The sequence below is a fragment of the Haliaeetus albicilla genome, chromosome 8 (assembly GCF_947461875.1).
Source record: "Haliaeetus albicilla chromosome 8, bHalAlb1.1, whole genome shotgun sequence".
NCBI classification, from domain to species: Eukaryota; Metazoa; Chordata; class Aves; order Accipitriformes; family Accipitridae; genus Haliaeetus; species Haliaeetus albicilla.
Window position 1 is genome coordinate 35,225,327 of NC_091490.1, and position 15,832 is coordinate 35,241,158.

The 15,832-nt window shown below is 52.5% G+C and overlaps 1 protein-coding gene across 1 annotated transcript; it reads right to left on the reverse strand.

Moving 5' to 3' along the window:
* Positions 1–71: 71 nt before the first annotated feature.
* STX6 (syntaxin 6) lies at positions 72–14,788 on the reverse strand. The gene is made up of 8 exons (XM_069789733.1): positions 14,694–14,788; positions 12,112–12,281; positions 11,412–11,506; positions 9,555–9,617; positions 7,221–7,343; positions 5,786–5,892; positions 4,077–4,171; positions 72–2,444 (listed from the first exon to the last, which is right to left on the reverse strand). The coding sequence occupies exons 1-8, from the start codon at positions 14,726–14,728 to the stop codon at positions 2,368–2,370; spliced, it is 765 nt and encodes a 254-aa protein (XP_069645834.1). The 5' UTR covers positions 14,729–14,788; the 3' UTR covers positions 72–2,367.
* Between the last annotated feature and the right edge of the window lie 1,044 nt (positions 14,789–15,832).

Consider the following 15,832-nt stretch of genomic DNA (forward strand, 5'->3'; position numbering starts at 1 on the left):
AGTGCTGGGAGACACCTCCCTCCCCCCACTCCAGCTTGTCCCCAAGCAAAGGTCACTGCCAGAACGACGGGTGATCTCTGCTGCGCCACGCTGGGCAGCAGTAATGCATTTATTTAGTGTTAAAGGGAGGGGCACCAACAACAACAGAAAAAGCAAATGTATGCAGTAAAAGGGACCAAAGACAGTTTGGTGGCTTGCGGTGATGCCAGCAGCTGGGCCACCCTCCAGCAGTACGCCAGACTAATGAAGGAACGGTCCTGCACGGAGCACCAGGAGCTGCTCCCAGAGGATGCACGACCACGCCGAAAACAACGTGAGGATTGGAGGTGTGCAAATACCGGCCAACGGCGAGCCCTGCTCGCTGGTCGGACTCGCGCTCCTGGGAACCTGCTCTTGGAGAGGTACGAAGCCCAAGGAGCCACACAGACACTGCGATAGCCAGCCTTGGAAAGGAGACACCCCGTGTATTTCTTGCAGCATAACCAAAAGAAACGAGGTGCTCTGCAAGGATAAAGAGCAACTGCTGAAATAATTAGTGCGGGCTGGCGCTCAGGGCACGTGTGCGTTAATGATGAGAGCAGGCGCAGCAGGGCAGCTCTGTCTTGCCCCCCTCAAGTCTGGTGGCCAGCTGCGGAAGGCACGGTGCCGCTGGCTGTCAGTGCCTGGCACCTGCGGAGGGGACAGGGGTGATCACACAGCCGCTTGAAGGGAGCCACAAACCCACTGGGGAGGAGTCTTCAGTCCAGGCTAAGCATCCGGGAGGTAAAGCCGTCTGGTGGTAAACTTCCCGCTCAGGGAGTAGGACTTTTGGGGGCCAATTTGCAATTTCAGGAGAAGTCTTAGCGTCAGCACCAATTAACTTCCTCCCCTAGCCCCATCTGAGACCCAGATGGGAGGCGTAAGCCAGCCTGTCCCAAGTCTTCTGGTGTTTGCAACATAAATATGGGAACAAACTTTAGTAAGAAATCATTTTTGCTTTCCTGAAGAGTCACCCCATACCCTGCAACCAAGGTTTGCAGCATGAAACCCCTGTCTGTGTTTCTCCCCAGTAATTCTGCCAGGGTGGGCTTTCTTCACCACATTTTGCTATCAACCACCTGGCAAACTCCTAATTCACTGTACAAGGGAGACAACTAGGCTATCTGACACTGCCGAGACAACTCGAGTGATGAACAACTCAAAGGTAACAAAAGGACCGGGAAGTCACACAGAAACGTGACCTAGCTTTGAATCTCCTTCCTGCCCTTTGGTTGCTTACAACAGAGGTGTCCAAAAAACAGCAGTTGGGAAAAATTAAGACATCCTATTTACAAGTTCATATGCACTTGAAATACATAACTGAGCCCCATTCCTCTGATAATGCATGTCGTGCACCCGCAGAGAGAACGTGGCTCAAACGGTCATCAAAAAAATCTTTAAAGTTTTTTTTTTTCTTAAAAAAAATAAGTTATTTTAGACCTGACAAATCACTTGCCAAAGGGAAGCAGCTGTTAAACAGAAGCAGTTACTCAGTTATACAAGAGCAAAGAAAGCATCAGTCAATGAGCTTTAGAGGCTTGTATAACAAAGGAGGCAATTTTAAAAGCTTTAAGAAACTCACTCTGGCTAATGGTTGTTTGCCAGCTCTCAGCGTGCATCAACCCAAGTTTAAAGCTCTGGGGTTTCTAATCGCACCCGACCAACCAATGGCAGGACACTACACCCTACGGCTCACCTGCATGTAAGCTTCTGCCAAGGGGTGGTGGATGTGAATGCTTTGCTGCAGACTCACCATGGTATCTCGGCAGTAAGTTGGCAGCACAGAGCCGGCTCACGGGAGGAAGGCAGCATGGGGCAGGGGGAGTTCGGCCAGGGCTCCCCTCCCTTGCCGTGGCTGCGTGGGTTTTCACGCCACCGTTCCTCCCGGTAATGCTTTTGGCTGGCAAGCACCCGTGGGCTGGCAATGTGGTTTGTAATGCTCAGTGAAATAATTAATTCCTCCCCCATCCCATCCTCCCCAGGGCTCGCTGCTCTGTGTCTGCATCCGACTGCAGGCGGCTTGGGACCACTGCAACTGGCTCCTACCTGCACAGGGTGGAAGCGCAGGGGCCAAGTCCCCCTCCAGCTGCCTAGGTCCAGACCTGGAGCCCAGGTCCAGATCACACCGCACCAGGGGAGGAGGCAGCTCCACTCCTCCACCCCCTCTCCCCAGGGCCAGGTGAGATGCCGGCGGAGCCGAGCCGTGGTCCTCAGAGGAGAACGGCGAGAGCTGGCTGCGGGTTTTCTTGCTGGGGATCTCTGTGGGCGGACGGAAATGGTGAGAGTTTCATTTCCCCGTGCTACGGGGGCAAGGGGGCGGGGAGGGGGCGTCCGAGGAAGTTCAGTCCATCACAGGACGAAAAACAGGATGAGCACCACCAGCAAGATGACGAAGAGGACAATAATTGCACACCACTGCCGTCGATCTGGAAGGAAAAGGAAGCATCAGCCTTCCTGCTTTAACGGGGAAGGAAAATCAGGGGAGAGCTTTTCTTCGCTGTACTGCTAGAAGCCCAATTTAAGCTTAAAGAAGCCAAAAAAAGCCAAAGCAGTGGCTCCTTTGGCAGCATGCCCCACTGCAGCCCACGGGGCAACAGTATTTCTCCTCCAGTATATATCCATTTTTGGGGACAGCTGTGGGAATTTTGAGGCTTCTCCGCAACCAAGTTCAAACAGATTTGATTAAGCCAGTTCAAAAGCAACCAGGAGGAACAAGTAGAGAGCTTCTGTGCGTTGCTGCTCATTTGTGGACTAACCTGTTTGCTAAAGGAACAAGAAGGGGTCTGGTGAAAGCTGCCCAAAAGAGCTCTGCCAGGAAGAGCTTGTGGCAGCTCCCCTTAGGAGAGTGCCAGGAATGAGGTTTCCCCTGACGTCTTTACACCTTGCTGGCCCCGTGCACAGTCTGCAGAAGCTCAATGCTACATCGCCTCTGAGAGCTGCTATCTGTCCATGGCCACGTCTGTGATGGCAGAGGGAAAGCCCCTGCAACACGATGGTGCAGAAGGGAAGACAGGGCTGCTGGCACCCCCCAACTTCTGGGCACAGCAGCTACCCCAGGAAGAGTCTTCCTGGTCAGCCCCGGCGCATGCTATGCCAGGGATAGCAGAAATGCTCTTTCACAACTCTCAGAAGCACTCTGCAACGATCAAAGCGTTTTTCTCAGAGGACAGGGGAGACACGTGAGGTTTGCCAGCAGTCATGCCACCACTGGGCTACTGGTGACCCCGAAGTGCACTGTCAGCACTACAAATGGTCTCTCTAGGGCTGTATTTCCACCACCTCATAAATCCCTTGGCCAGCCTAATCCTGCAGAGCAGGAACACTTCTCCTGACTTGCTGCTGCCTCCACAAGCTACCTGAGCACTCACGGGAGAGGGGTAACAGAGGAAGCGACTGCCGGGCGCACTGCCAGGGCTCAGAGAGGCAAGCCGGCGGCGAGGGACTTCCCGGCAGGCACGCTGGGCTTCCTGTTTGCTCTGCCCGCGGCGCCCTGCCAGCCCACCGGCTTCAGGCACAGCCTTATAAGGACTTTTCTCATGGGTTCAGCCTCCCCTCCAGCACAGAAATCGCCTCTTTCCCCTGCCAGCTGAGAGATATATCTGACTGACAACAGGCCTGCAGGCCGGCAGGCGCCAGCAGCCCGGGGGCGGGTGAGATTTGGGAAGGGGCTTGCTGCAGGCAAGCGTTTGGTGCAGGGGAAGCCACACACAGTGGCGAGTGTTTTATGGCACCTTTAAAGCTTTTGTTCGGCAGGCAGCCCGGGAAACTGCAGCAGAGCAGGAGTCTGCAGAGCTGCCCCTCCTACCATCTAGAGGGGGATTTTCCCACCGCGGCAGCAGCAGCATAAATAGAAAGGCATCTGTAAATAAAACAAAGGCAAAGGACAGGCTGCAGAGCAGTGTCTGGGCAGGAGGAGCTGCAGGGCTTGGAAGTCTTCTCCCTCCCCTCTGCTCGGGTCTGGGATGGCTGTCAGTGGGTGGGAGCATGTAGCGTCCCAGCTCGAAGATCCCAGGGCTTGCCTCCCTTTCCAGGACTGGATCCCACTTCCCTGGACCTACCGCTTGTCATGTGAGACACTTTGGCGAGCTTCTTCATGACGTTATCAAGCCGCGACTGAGTGCTGTCTAACTCATGGGAGAAGTCGTCCAGCATCCTGGGGACAGAGAAGCACAGCATTTGTCAGCAAGCAGCACATCCCATGTCCCTTCAGGATTTCTCAGTGCGCTCACACATGCTGATCTAAACACTGATGTGATCAGTGTATCACACCTTGGCAGAGAAAATGAACATAGCCCCATCTCCTGAAAGCACTCAAGGTAGGCAAAAAAGCCTGCTGAAGCAGCAGCTCTGCTTTGGTGGAAAATGGGAGGTCATTTGGGACACCTGTTGGACTGGTCCCCCCTGCGTGTTCATGGCTGAGCAATATGCACCCCTGCAAGGTAAGGAGTGGGGTTTTTCCTCTTTTTAAGAGGTAATTCTCATTTATAATGTGTGATTAGCAGAGCCTGGTTAGATAGATCTAATTGCCAGGTCAAGGCTTGCAGTTGAAGCTAAAATCTTGTTCCGGTCATGTATCAAGCAGGAATGAGATTGGCAATTGCTTTTAAGCAGCTTTTTAAGCTCTGCATGGAAGTTACCCCTCTACTTCCTCCACACAGCAACTGTAATGAATCTGAAAGCCTTCTTGAAGCTGTGCTTTGTCAATGCCAAGAACCCACTGAAGAGAAACAAGCACATCCAGAATCAAGGTACCAATCCAATCGTCTCCAGCCAGCGGGACTTTAAAGCTGAATACATTTAAAAGGACAGCCTCCTTCACTTGGAGTTCTAGGGCACTTGTTCAACCTTCATTCAGTGGGGAAAAAGAAAGTTGTAAAAAACTCATTGCAGTTGTTATCTGCTACTGTCTAGCAAGCACTGATGGCTTACGTGATGATCTGGAAACAGAAACACCACAATGATCAGCTTCCGTGAGAGAAGACTCTCATGCTGCAAGACTTCATACAGGAGGTGGGTTTAAAGTTCGTCCTCTCCATCAAAGACAATATCACTTCACAAGGGACATAGTCCTCCAGACTCCTGTCAGCCAAATAAGGAGGGGTTTTAGGCACAAACCCTTCAAGCCTCTCTGGAAGTGGTAGCTGTTAGCCTGCATAACTGGAAACTTTATGCACTTGTTTGCAAAGGACAAAAACTGAGAAAGGAATCTAATTTATACGTAAATTATGGATGCAAATTACTTTGTGAGCTACCCTTTAACCCTTTGCGTGGGTGAGGGTTATTTTTAGCTTTAACTATGAATAGCAGCTCTGTGCTGCATGTTTCAGAGCGGCAAGACAGAGCTGAGAACTCCCAGGTCAAGCAGTTATCCAGGGGCAGCACAAAACCCTGTGGAGTGGGAAAGCACCCAGTATCCCCATTACACAGCACCTCCTTCCCTCATCTGTTTGGTACTGCTGGCTGCCTGAAGCCAAGGAGCTAACTGTGTGCCTTAGGGAGAGTATGTAAAAAGCAGAGAGAAGGAAGTCTAAGCTAAGTCTTTCTTAGGTGCAGGCTTTCAAACAAATGAGACCGCAGTTGGATCCTTACAGGCTGCTGTAAGAAATGCTTTCCACTGCCTAAAATCAAAGGCTGGCTAAGAGAGACTGCCTGAGGGACTAATAAATTCAAGGCCCTAACAGGGGCAAAGATGTCTGTGAGGACCTCCAGCTGTGTTGCAGCCAGCCCCATACCCCACTGGGTTTTCAGCGCTGTGTCTCACACTTACACTGCTTGCTCCTCCAGCTCCCCGCCAATGCGCTGGGACATGTTCTTCAGCACCCCAATGCTGCCAGAGACCAGCTCCAACTGCTCATCTTGCTGCTCCACAATCAACTAGGGCCAAAGAGAAGGGAAATGGGCAATTACAGGTCTGCTGCCTCCTGCAGCTGGGTCGGAGCCAGCTGATCTGGTGGACAGACACTCGCTGCTCAGCCAACATCAGCTGTGGGGCCTGGGCACAGATCTAAGCCACCAGGAATGAGGACCAAATTCCTAAGAAATGCTGGAGAAGCGACAGCCGCAGGAAAGCCACCCTGGCATGGCATCCCCGCAGCACAGCAGGCTGCAGTCTCCTGACATCCCTGCAAACGCAGCCTCAGCTCAGCCATGCCCCCTGCTTTCCCTGCTGCACCCACCGCTAAAGCAACTCTTCAAAGTCACAGGGACCAGTCATCAAAACCTCCACAAGGCCCTCTGCCTGCAGTGGGTACAGCAGCGGTCACCAGGGAGCCACACTGATGCTGTGCCTGGGAAATGCAACCTGGAACATGCTGCAGGTAAAAAGGGGTTAATGCAAGTAAAAGGCTGTTGCAGCTTCTACAGCTAAAAATAGCAAGCCTGGCTCTCAATGTGCCAAAGGAATAGGTCTGCTGATGTTTTAAGTCATTTTCAGGGCACAGTCACACTAAGGATTAGGTTTACCCTAGTTACCTATTTCTGAATCTATTTATCTTCTTAGAGTCACTAGGTAAAAATTGTCTGAAAGCTGGGGCAGCGTCATGGGTCAGTAGCTTTAGCAGAGTTTGCCACCTCTGAGAAGCTGCCTGTTTAAAGGCCTGTGTTTGGGTGGGCTGCTGCACGTGGGTCTGCACACTGCCCGGCACTTCTCCAGACAAAATCCCTCAGCAGCGGGGAAGCACCTCACCAGGGGTTCTCGCAAAGCCCTCGCACAGGCTTTCTCACGAATCTCATGTTGACAAAGGCAGGAAAAGGAAGCAGGCACGTGCTCCTGCTCCTAGCTTGTTCTGATGAAGATGCACACAAACACCAGCAAACATCAGCTCATTTTTTAACCAGGGGAAGCTGCATAAGAGGCTCTTTTCAGTTTGCAATGTTTCTACTCTTCCAAGGATTTCAGCAATCCTTGTAGTACTAAAGCTTAGCATGCTACATCTTCCAGATCATGCTGTTTGCCTTCTGTACAAAGCAGAAGACCCAGGCCTCAGGGGTTAAAAACTATGCACCAAGATGCATCCAGAGCTGTGCTGTACAGGAAATGCATGCATAGGTATATGCTGCAAGCAAACAGCAAGGCTGTCAGGCTCCTGGATCCAGACCAGCCAAGGACTGAATTTTTTTTGGCTCTCGCAGCCCATACCTCACCCCCCTGCACCCATTTGGCAAGCAAAGCTATTTAGTCCACGTGGTGCCAGCTGCCTTACCTGTTGTTGAGCTTGCTGCTCCTCGATGAAGTGTGAATTTGCTAATTGCAGCTCCCGGTCCAGACGGCTGTATTTGTCAGGTCCAGAGCCCCAACTCTGACTCCCACTTTCTCCCAGGAGTGCCTAAACAGATGCAGAGAGCCCTTAGCAACACCCTTGTGTCTGCTCACAGCCTGTCTACAGGGTGTAGCAGGAAGGCAGACAAGGCAATATTCCTGTACACACGCATACAGCATCCTTTTCCTCCCGCTCTATTGCTACTCAGCCAGAACGCTGTCATGAACTAAACAACGCACTACCAAAATGCCAGCCTGGGAAGTCTCTGCAGCCTGATATTGCAGATATACCTCTGGAGTATGACCAACAGACGGTGTAAGCAGGAGGTCTGCACAGCACAAAGGACTAGCAAAGGTCTGCTCAAGAGGCAGCACTGTGTGGTAGGACATGTAAACTGGGAAGTATCCAGATATACTGTATTAACAGATGTATAGCTTGAACTGAACACTGTGCTACTAATGACAGGGACTTAAGAAGGTCTCGATAAAGTATTTAACCAGTTGAGCTGACGGTAAAACAGTGCAATGTATAACCACAGCAGTGTTATATGCTCACGTTCTTTGATTCAGGCTACCTGTTCCTCCAGCATACTGTTTAGTTGCCAGCATACAAGATTAGACTTGCTACCTGCTTTACAACCTGAAGAGAGAAGCTTGTGGAAAGCCAGGAGAGATGTGGCTTTCCAGCTGAGTTAAGTCTGGTCCCTGGAAGGGGTATAACATGAGCGACAGATGCTGGAGAATGAAAGTGGCCTGCAGGTGAGGAGCTGCACCCTGCAGCACTACATGTGGGCTAAGGAGCTCTGTTCACCAGTATGGAGGCAAGTCTGACTTGTAACAAGACCACCTTGCAGCTTCTGGTCGTGGGCAGGAGGGGACAACCAAGTATTTCTGAAGAACAGCATGACAATGACAAGGCTGCGCCAGCAGGCTAAAACCAAGACTGTCTCTATGATTCATCTGCCTTACAAGGTTCAAGGAGGTGTGAGGAAAGCCAATGGACCGACCATGCAGGAAGCCAGCAGGACATCTGGCTTTGCCCCCGAGACAATGAGCAAGCTCCTGGTTCTCTCCAGTTCGTGGCAAGTGCAGCTACCACTTATTTAACGCAGTGCACTAGTTTTGCTGCAGCTTCAATAGAAAGGCCTCTGTTTGCTAGCCTTAGCCTGTGAGGGTCAGGTCGTTGCCAGTGAGCCTCTCAGACATGCTGGAAAAGCTGCTGCAGCCCAGTGCAGCACAAGCTTCACAGTCTGGAGGGAAGGCAAGGGGCTGGGGAAGGGAAAGGAAGACAGCAAGGGGAAGTCAGTTTTCCTGACCAGATGTCACCACACAAGCTGGGCCATATGGTCTCCTGCAGCTAGCAGGAACTTCACGCAAAGGAAAGCAGCAAAACACAGGGACAGCTACAGACTTTTTTTGAGCAAGGGTATAAGGGACTTTGCTTCTTCAAGTGTTTGCCAAGCATGTCAATTAACCCTGTAACAAGCTCAGGAATCAGCTCTGTGCCTCCCAGTAGCTTGTTGCAGTTTGTCATTTATGCCACAAATGGTAAGACTGATGCAGTCAGGTAAGTTCCTTGTACGAAGTACACACCAACTTTCTCCTTACAGCCTCCCTGCCAGCTGGGAAGGAACACAAGCCGCATCTATTTCTACTCCTTAGATTACAAGTGCAGACAACCTGAGACTCCTTCCATCTTCTTACATGGCTAGCTATTAAGAGAGGCAACTGTGTGAAAGGGTATTGCAGCATCTCAGCTCCTAAATACAGCAGAGCACAGGATTACGTTCACTGACATGGATTCTGAGTCTGTTCCCCCCGAGGAGGAGGGAGATTCCCCTTTCTGTGGGATGATGCAACACTGACAGTTGTACACAACCAGATCTGAAGACAGAGACAGATGGCGAGTGCTGACTTACTGCTTTGAGAGACGGGCTTGGAAAAGAGTGGCAGCAACATGCCTGCAAGAACCAGCTCTCGGTCAGCAAACAGACACGGTTCAAACGCACAGCCTTGCTGCAGCATGCAAGCCCCTTCCCAGAAAAAAGATTTTTAAGGGGATGAACTACAGACAGTATATACTATTGTTACAGCTTTTATGCAGTTTTGATCAATGCTACACACTCTACCTTACGATGTGGGGCCTCAGAGTAAGTGAAAATGGAAGTTTCACCTAACACATACCTTAAGACAACAGCTGCTAGAGCTGATAAATCCTCCTCACTCCTTAAAGTACCAGCCACTGCATTCACTTAACTTGCCCGTTTCTGGTTCTCACCTGCCTGTTCTTTCTTTCAGCCAGTGCTTGCATGGAGGAGTTTGACATCTGATCCTTCATTTCCTGTTTGTTCAACAAAAGAAGAAGTATGTGAGCATTGGATTTGAGGTGACAGGCAGTTTCAGGGTGCTACAGGGTTGTCTATACCCAGCAAGGCTTCTTTAGGGGGAGTGAGGGAAAGGAGATTTTCTTTGAAAATGTACAGTTTTGAAGAGTCTAGAAGGATACTGTAGAAAGCTTCAATGCAGTTTATCGTTTTAATAATATTAGAATCAGCAGCAATGGGGTATTTTGAAAATATTCCTTATTTACTACTGGTTTTGCTCTACTACAACCAGAAGCACTTTGATTTGTATAATACTGAACTAATGTTCCCATTGATAGACTGTAAGGAAGAGTCATGTTCTTCAAGGTCTTGGAAGCCTGTAACCTGCTGCACTTTATTCCCAGTTGCATCTGGTTTTATATTGCATAGAATGAGATAGATTTCCTGTCCTGTGGCCATCCTCTCCAACTGTGCCTACGTCTTCTCTTTTATCAATTAAGTTTTGCTGCTAAGTTCACTAGCCACAGAAGGATCCCCATCACAACGTAAAGTAGTCTAGTTTTTATAGGGTCAACTAGCAAGTAGTCAATACGATCTAGCAGGGGTTGATCCACCACCACAGTTCTGATGTCACCAGAACATTTAGGTATGTTTTACAGTTCAGAGACGTGCAATACATCGCCTAAGAGGACCAGATCCCACTTGGTTACTTCTCACCGGCTAATGCACATGCTGCTGTGCATCACGAATTTCCCCCTGGAAACTGGAAGTCAGCTGCGTAATGCCACTAATGAATTTCATATAGCAATAAGAGACGCTGCTCCAAAACCCATTAGCCAGCAGTTTTCAGTCGGGGAAAAAAGGACCATAGAGTGGGCTTGCCTGATCCTGTCCATGTGGGAGTGGACTACACTGAGGGCAAGGCAGCGAGCACCTGCCTGCTACCAGGGGCCAGTGCGGTTTTGGGATCAGTTCCCAGGCAGCAAGCCTTAGGAACTGCATCCAGACTGAGGGACTGCAGGTAAGGTAACAAGCTTACTGCCAGCCACAGCAATGCATTTTGTGAAGGAGGAACATCAGAGTCACGAGGTGCAGCAGAAACTAAGCTACATGCAGTGTAGCTATTAATAGGGAGAAAACTTCCTAACTAGCATCTTGTTACCAGGCAGTGAAGCTTTTGAGAAGATGTTTCTTCTCTATGTATTACCACCAAGTTGTTATAATCCTCCTTTTGCTTCTGAAGTGTGAGCTTAAACTAAAAAAAAAAAAAAAAAAAATCTTCCCCAAGTTAAAAATAAATCTAGTGGTTGTTTGGACTATTTTGTAGTGGTAGGAAGTTGAAGTCACCACGTCAACAATGCTAGGCTTTAACCATCTGTCAGTGTTCAAAGTGGACTCTCTGTTTTTGAAAACTAGTGCTACAAAAGCACAGGACAGTCATGATTTCCTTCAACTCTGAAGGGAGGCTCCAGCCTCCCCTGCATCGCAGCGGGGTCCTTTACTCTTCCTTCCCAGTTTCTATAGGTTCCCAGGCTCCCTGTTGCAAGACAGGTATGAAGACTCAAAGGGGCAGCAGCAGAAAAGGAGGGTATGCCATGGGCTACCTGCACCCTCGCAGCCCCAAACCTGTCTGGGCAGCCCTAGGAGGGAGTGCATGGGGAAGAGAAGGAAGCCTGAGAGAGAGCAGGTAGTAGGTTTATTCTCTGCTCTCCACTTCAGCACAGAAATGGCCACAAGCTTTCCTCTTTTTAACCACCTAATCACTCACCCCTGCCTTCCCCACACTCCCACCCCAAGCCCATGTTCCTTACCCTGACCACCTGCCGTGTGCTCGTGATAAAGGCTTTCCTGATACCCAGCTCTGTCGCATCGAGGTTGAATTTCCGTGGGTTTGCCTCAACAATACGTGGGCAGCAAGTCAAGGAGTCCCCGTTAGCAGTGTTGGGTACGCAGACAGATACACAAACCCCGAGCGTGCCACAGCAGGGGTCTACCAAGTGGCCACTGTGCTGAGCCTTCTACCAAAATTTGACTAGCGAAGTACAAAACACTGGAGGAAAAAACAGGCATGCCAGGAACGTCCTAGGCAGTACACGCACCAGTGTGAGGTTTCTCTCTTGCATTTTTTTAGTTCTCTGATGCTGTGCAGCACTTTCAGGAGTGTTCAGATGAACATGAGGGAAAAGGAGTATTTCTGGAAGTCAGCCTAAAGTATGACTGACTACACAGAAATCCGAATTCATACAACACAATAGGCTTTCTAGAACAAAGCATCTTAGGATATACCTTGTCAAAAGGAACACAAAAAGGCAAAAGGAAAATCCTTTTGCTGAGCACGTTTGGCTTCATTTCTCATTTGCAGTTTGAGAAAAGCCGATGTAAATGCAAAATTCAATCCCAAATAGTCCTGATTTCTGCAAAAAGTAACTACTGGCAAGCACTGGTACTCAGCTATTTAGTACAACTTGGGAACCGCAGGCCTCTACCTCCAAAGGACCACAGAAAGGATATTAATTGTTTCATCCAAGTCTTCCAGGTCCCACTCGATGCTCCGCAGATTGTTCCTGAGCTCATTAGTGGTCCAGTCGATTTCTTCTCTTGTGGCAATGGAGGGATCTTGCAAGAGCTCTGTCCACCTCTGGAAGAGCCCCTGGGCGGTGTTCACGGCTTTCTGCACCTCCCTGCAGCCAGGGTCATTAAAAAGAAGCAAAGGCATTATCATCAGTTGCTCTGCAGCAGTCACGCCAAGACAGCCCCGTGTCCAGCTGAGCAGGGAAGCACAACTTTCTCCCAAACATCTTTCCTTGAAACAATTTTTAGTTTATTTTGTAAAATAAGGATTTTGTAAAAAAAGGATTTGCCCAACCTGCTGGACCATCCCGTCTCTTGTTGCAGCACAAAATGCTGAGCAGCAGCAACTTACAGGTCAGCTATTAATGAAGGGACCTATTTCTTCAGGGGAGGTTTCTGTCGAGTGTCACACAGGCAAGCCAGGGCAGAGCATCTGAACAAGGCAGCTCTTTGGCAACTAATATTTTACATTCCTCTCAACAGCTTTCCTCTGAAGATTCCTGACTACCTCTGTAAGATACCCCAAGGGCACACAGAGTTACAGGAACTGTCCCCACAATACAGCCAAGCAGACTGTTGAGTGCAGCATTGTTTATTTTAATTCAGCATTTAAAAAATACACAGCTCTACTACGCTAGCTTAGGGAACAGAAGTCTTTTCTGCTGCTCTAAGCTTTTTGGAGATGAGTGCATTCACAGCACGGGAAGGCAAGCTTTGCTGACAGCACTGAACACTGCTTTGATGGTTTGGGGCAAGCGGGTCTGTAAGTTCAGGTCACGGTCCACCACCGTGGTTATCTGTATTTACAAACTTTGCTGTCCCAAGTCATGAACTACTCCCCCAGGTTCATGGGAAGCTGGGACAAGGGACGCAGATGAGACCAGACTTTGCTGGTGTGAAAGGTGGCCACCATGAGCCTAAGAGCTTGCACACAGCATCCCCGTAAGACACAGGTGTTTATCCCCAGTGAAGGAAAGCAGGCTATCAGCGGGGGAAGCCCAGGACAGATGAACTGAGCCTGCACGGGTGCCGGGACCGCAGCTCTCTTTATGTTACGCCATGGCCTGAAGTACTCAACCTTGCTGTCTAAGCTGCAGTCTCTCAGCACCCTGATGTGTGTCCCTCCTCGCACGCCCATGGCTCCAAGTCTGCCACATCTAGTGCCCTCAAGTCAGCAGCCCACACTGAGGATCTGGAGCTTCACGCCCTCCACCACTTGCTAGCAAAAGTCTTGGGCTTTTTCTTCCATCTGGGCATAGTTGGGGAAGTACCCACATACACACAAGCAGGAATTTAAAGCAGAGCTGGATGTCCTCTGATGGGAGGAATTACGAACTCCAGGAATGCAAACTGAACTCAACGTGGATGGCCTCCACCAGCCCCTTCCACCCCAACCTGCTGGGTAATAATTAATGCTGGGAGTGGCAGCACATCCCCTCTCCCCTCCCAGGCCTCCCCTGCACAGCACAGGAACCTCTCTGGAAAGTTTGACAGGACGTTTGCTCCCCACCCACAGCGACTGGTATTTTTTCCCCTTAGCACCGGTTCAACCTGGTAGAGTGATTCACTTTCCCTGGCTGCACCAATATCCCTTCCCACACCTCCTGTGCTCACACGGCTTTCCTCACCGCTGCCCTATGAGCACCTCCGCTCCTCCTTGGTGCTGCTTCACTGTGATGTGGGGCTGGCGACCACCCCGCAGCAGAAACCGAAGCTGGCCCCAGGGTGGTTTTTAGAAACTGAGCTGCTTTCACTGTATTAATTACATTTTTCCTTTCTTCTTGCCTCGACCACCTTTGGTTTGCGTTTGCCTTTGTTCGGGCTCTTTGCTCGCTTCCTCTCATGGCTACCATCCATGCTGCAGTTCCTTCCCCACCTTGGCCCCCGCTCCTCTCCATCTCTCTGCCTGGACACCACAACCCTTGCCTCTTAGGGATGCCACCCACCAGCCAGCCAGGCCCCGGCGACATTTCCCAAGCCACTGCCACCGCGCTCCGACGGCGGGGACATCCGGGCAGGCTGTCCCCAAGCTGGGCCAGCGTGCGGGGAGCCGCACCTGCAGACAAGGCAGCTCTGCACCTCCCGCTTCGCCGCCCGCCCCTGTACCTGGGGGGTGCACCCACAAAGCTGGGGCTTCCTTGGAGCGGGGAGCCCTTCGTGAGGGGAGGCCCGGGCGCGGCCCGGCACCTGCCCGGCACGGCACAGCGCCTCGCCCCGGGGCCTTCCGCGCCCGCCCGTCGACGCCGGCCACCCCAGCTGGGCCCGGGGCCGCCCCAGATCCCCCCTCAGCCGCAGATGGTGGGGGACGGAGGCGCCATTTTCCCTCGCCCCCGTCGCCTCCAGAGACCCCCCCGACCGCCGCTCACACCCCACCCCCCCACCACTCCCCGGGCCTCCCCTGCTGCGGGGCGGCCGTGCCCAGCCCCACCCTGCGCCCAGGAACGGCCCCTGGCTCCCTCCCCGTCGTCGTCGCCCTCCCCGGCCCCCACGGCGCGGGGTGTCTCCCGAGGGACGGCGCTCACCCCTTCACCACGAAGAAGGGGTCCTCCATCGACATGGCGCTGCCGCCGCCGCCGCGCGCGCCCCGGCCGCCGCGCGCCTCCCGCCACGCCCCCCTCCCCCGCCTCGCCCCGCCCCCGCTCCCCGCGCCTGCGCGCAGCGCCGGTGTGGGTGTGTGTGGGGGGGGGGGGGTGTATGTGTGGGAGGCGGGGTGGGCTCGGGTGACGTCGTGGTCGCCGCGCGGGTCGCGCGCCGCCGTGGCGGCGGCCGCCTGAGGGAGCGGCGTCACGTCGGCGGGACCGCCGGGGCGGCGAGGGGGCGAACGGCCTCCGGGAGGGGTGTGCTGCAGGGGGACGGGGCCATCCCGGCTTCTCCGGAGGGCTTTTCCAAGGCCCGGGGAACCTCCGGCCCGCTGGGCCCCGGGGAGCCGCTCGGGGCACGATGTCCCTCTCGGCCCTTCGCCGGTCGGCTTCTCGGCACTGAGCGGGCACGTCCTGGCTGCCGGGCCAGGGTGCCTGGCAGGAGGGGCTCGGCCGGGCTGCGTTCCCACCCGGGCGGGAGGAAGAAGGGGAAAGCGACAGCCAGTCTGCTCTGCTCCCGCTACCCTTCCTGCCCCGGGAACGAACAGGCACCGCTTCCTTCCTCCTCCCTTCTGCGGGGCGAGAACAGCCCTTCGCCTCTTGGCTTTTGTCCGTCCCAGGGTGAGAGCCCCTCTTCCTTCACGCCCCCCCTCCCTAAATCTCTGGGCTCCTTAATAGACCCTCAGCTGCAAGCACAGGTAGCCCTGGGCTTAGAAAAGCTGGCAGGAGAGGGAGGGTGCCCGTGCAGTGCGAGGGGATGTTCCCGTATACCCACGGCTGAACTCCCACTGCGCAGCCCTCTGCGTGGGGGATGTCCCTGCGTTGCTCCCAGCGTGGGACAGGCAGGCGTGATGGTCGATTTTGCAAAAGCTTGGCCAGGAGTAATCGCCCAAATCTTTGCCCTCTTGACCAAAGTGCGTGTCCCTGCTTGTGCTTCCCGAATGTGGCTGTGGTCCAGCATCCCAAGCAAAGGCAGTGCCGGTTCACTGAGGGAACAGGCACAAAACCCATTTGCAGAGATGCCTCCTCAGCATGTGAACTGGATACCTCATTTTTGCCATCGCAGCAGCTTTACTCACGAG